At 53.2% G+C, this 1,863-nt stretch overlaps 1 protein-coding gene across 1 annotated transcript in view; it reads left to right on the top strand.

Annotated features, from left to right (window-relative positions):
* Positions 1-1,863, top strand: part of SENP1 (SUMO1/sentrin specific peptidase 1) — a gene marked incomplete at its 5' end in the record, with an annotated part of 16,441 nt that overhangs the window by 12,683 nt on the left and 1,895 nt on the right. Inside the window, one exon of the mRNA XM_010000406.1 lies at positions 1,268-1,352. Coding sequence (XP_009998708.1) covers positions 1,268-1,352 — 85 coding nt within the window. The remainder of the gene's footprint in view (positions 1-1,267; positions 1,353-1,863) is intronic.

Raw genomic sequence — 1,863 nt, forward strand, 5'->3', positions numbered from 1 at the left:
GCTGGGGCTGGAGCAGCCTGGGCTGGTGGGAGGTGTCCCTGCCCATGCAGGGGGTGGGATCTGGATGGTCTTCAAGGTCCCTCCAACCCATCCCATGGTTCTGTGAGTCTTTTGATGACCAGGAGTAGAAGGTGTCTGAATGTCCCTTCCTGGTGCTGGCAGTCAACCTAGAGGACCTTTTTAGGGCCATTGAAAACATCTTGGGCTCATCACCTCTATCTTCCTGAGCTCCCCTTTCCCTGCTTCCCAGTGAAGGGAATGGTTTGAGTTGTTTCTCTCCAGAAAGGAAAGGACTGGTGGTTCTTGGGGTGTCCTCTGGCCATGGTCTTGATGGAGTTTCTAAACTTCAAGGAAGCAGGAAAGAAAAAAGGCCCCAAACTTTTCAGTACTTCCAGTGGCATAGAGGTCAGACTGGTGGGGAGGAGATGGGGCCCAGTTCCCCATGAGCTTTCTGAGTGCCCCACTGCTGGGAACTGGAATGTGACTGTCCCTGTGGATCTTCTCCCTCTGCTTGAAGGCCTGAGGAAGGTGTTTGATGTCTCACCCACCTCATGGGTGGCTCCTTCTGCTCCTCACTGGCTTCAATCCCTGAAAACCACCTCGGAGAGGACTTTGGGTGGCTTTTCCCAGGGATATCCCCCCTCCCTCCCAAAACCTTGGACCTCATTTAAGAAAATCAGGATCTCTCCTGGGAAGCTCTTGTCATCTGCTGTGGTCAGAAGAAAAGAAATTGCAAAGAGAAGGGAAACCTGGGAGAAGAGCTCCAGGAGAACATCAACCAGCAGGCTTAGCCCACCACCAGTCTGGAATGCTGGTATTTTGGACTCCATGCAGGGTGATGGTTCCAGGGAGGCTTTGAAGGTTGTGACAGGTCTGCTCTTGTGCTAATTAAGATCCTGAGATGACCAGGACACCAGGGATGGAGCTCAGCTCTGCTTGGAGCAGCCCCGTGGCTGTTGAGCTTCTCTCTCTGCCACGACTCAGACTGATGAATGAGATGTTTTCTCCCTGGTTTCTCTGTGGGTTTGACTTGGCAGCTCCTTTTTTTTGGATGAGTTTGGAAGTTCTCCATGGTCCTTCTTCCTCCAAGCCCAGCTCTGTAGGGCCCTGTTTCAACTGCCCAGCCCTGAGACAAAAAACAACATTGGACTTCCATTTGGCATTAATTCTGTAAACAGGGCAGAGGACATCTTGGGTCAACTGCCCCAGGGTCCTGGCTGGTTTCCCTCATCCTTCTGAGGAAGGTTTTGGTCTCTTGTTCCTCCAGGCAATACTTAAAACAGGAGAGTTTGGACAAGAAGAGGAAGGAGTTTGACACCAACGGCTGGTCCTTGCTCAGCAAGAAGAGCCAGGTGGGTTTGCAAGGTCTCTTGTGGTCCTTGGTTTGGTTCCTGGCCCTGATGCACCTTTTCTGGTGGGAATTCCCAGCCTGGTGGTGACTCCAGAGGCTGCTGGGCCGTGGGGTGACATCAGGCAGGAAGGCTCTGCTGAGCCCTGCTCCCCCCTCTTCCTGCTGCCACCCCTGTTGTCTTCATCTCCCCTTCCTCCCCCTGGCCTTGCAGACCTGGAGTCATAGAATTATGGGATGGGTTGGAGGGATGTTAAAGATCTCACAGTTCCACCCCCTGCATGGGCAGGGACACCTCCCACCAGCCCAGGTCACTACAAACCCCATTCAACCTGCCCTTCAACACCCCCAGGGATGGGGCAGCACCTTGAAGATCATCTGGTGGGATCATCTGGGTGGGCTTGAAGGTCCTTCCAACCCAAACCATCCCAGGAGCTAAATTCTATGATGGTGGGTCTTGCATGATCACAATGGTGTGACAATAGAATCATGGAATGGGTTGGGTTGGAGGGACC

The sequence above is a fragment of the Chaetura pelagica genome, unplaced genomic scaffold (genome assembly GCF_000747805.2).
Source record: "Chaetura pelagica isolate M959 unplaced genomic scaffold, ChaPel_1.0 scaffold2056, whole genome shotgun sequence".
NCBI classification, from domain to species: Eukaryota; Metazoa; Chordata; class Aves; order Apodiformes; family Apodidae; genus Chaetura; species Chaetura pelagica.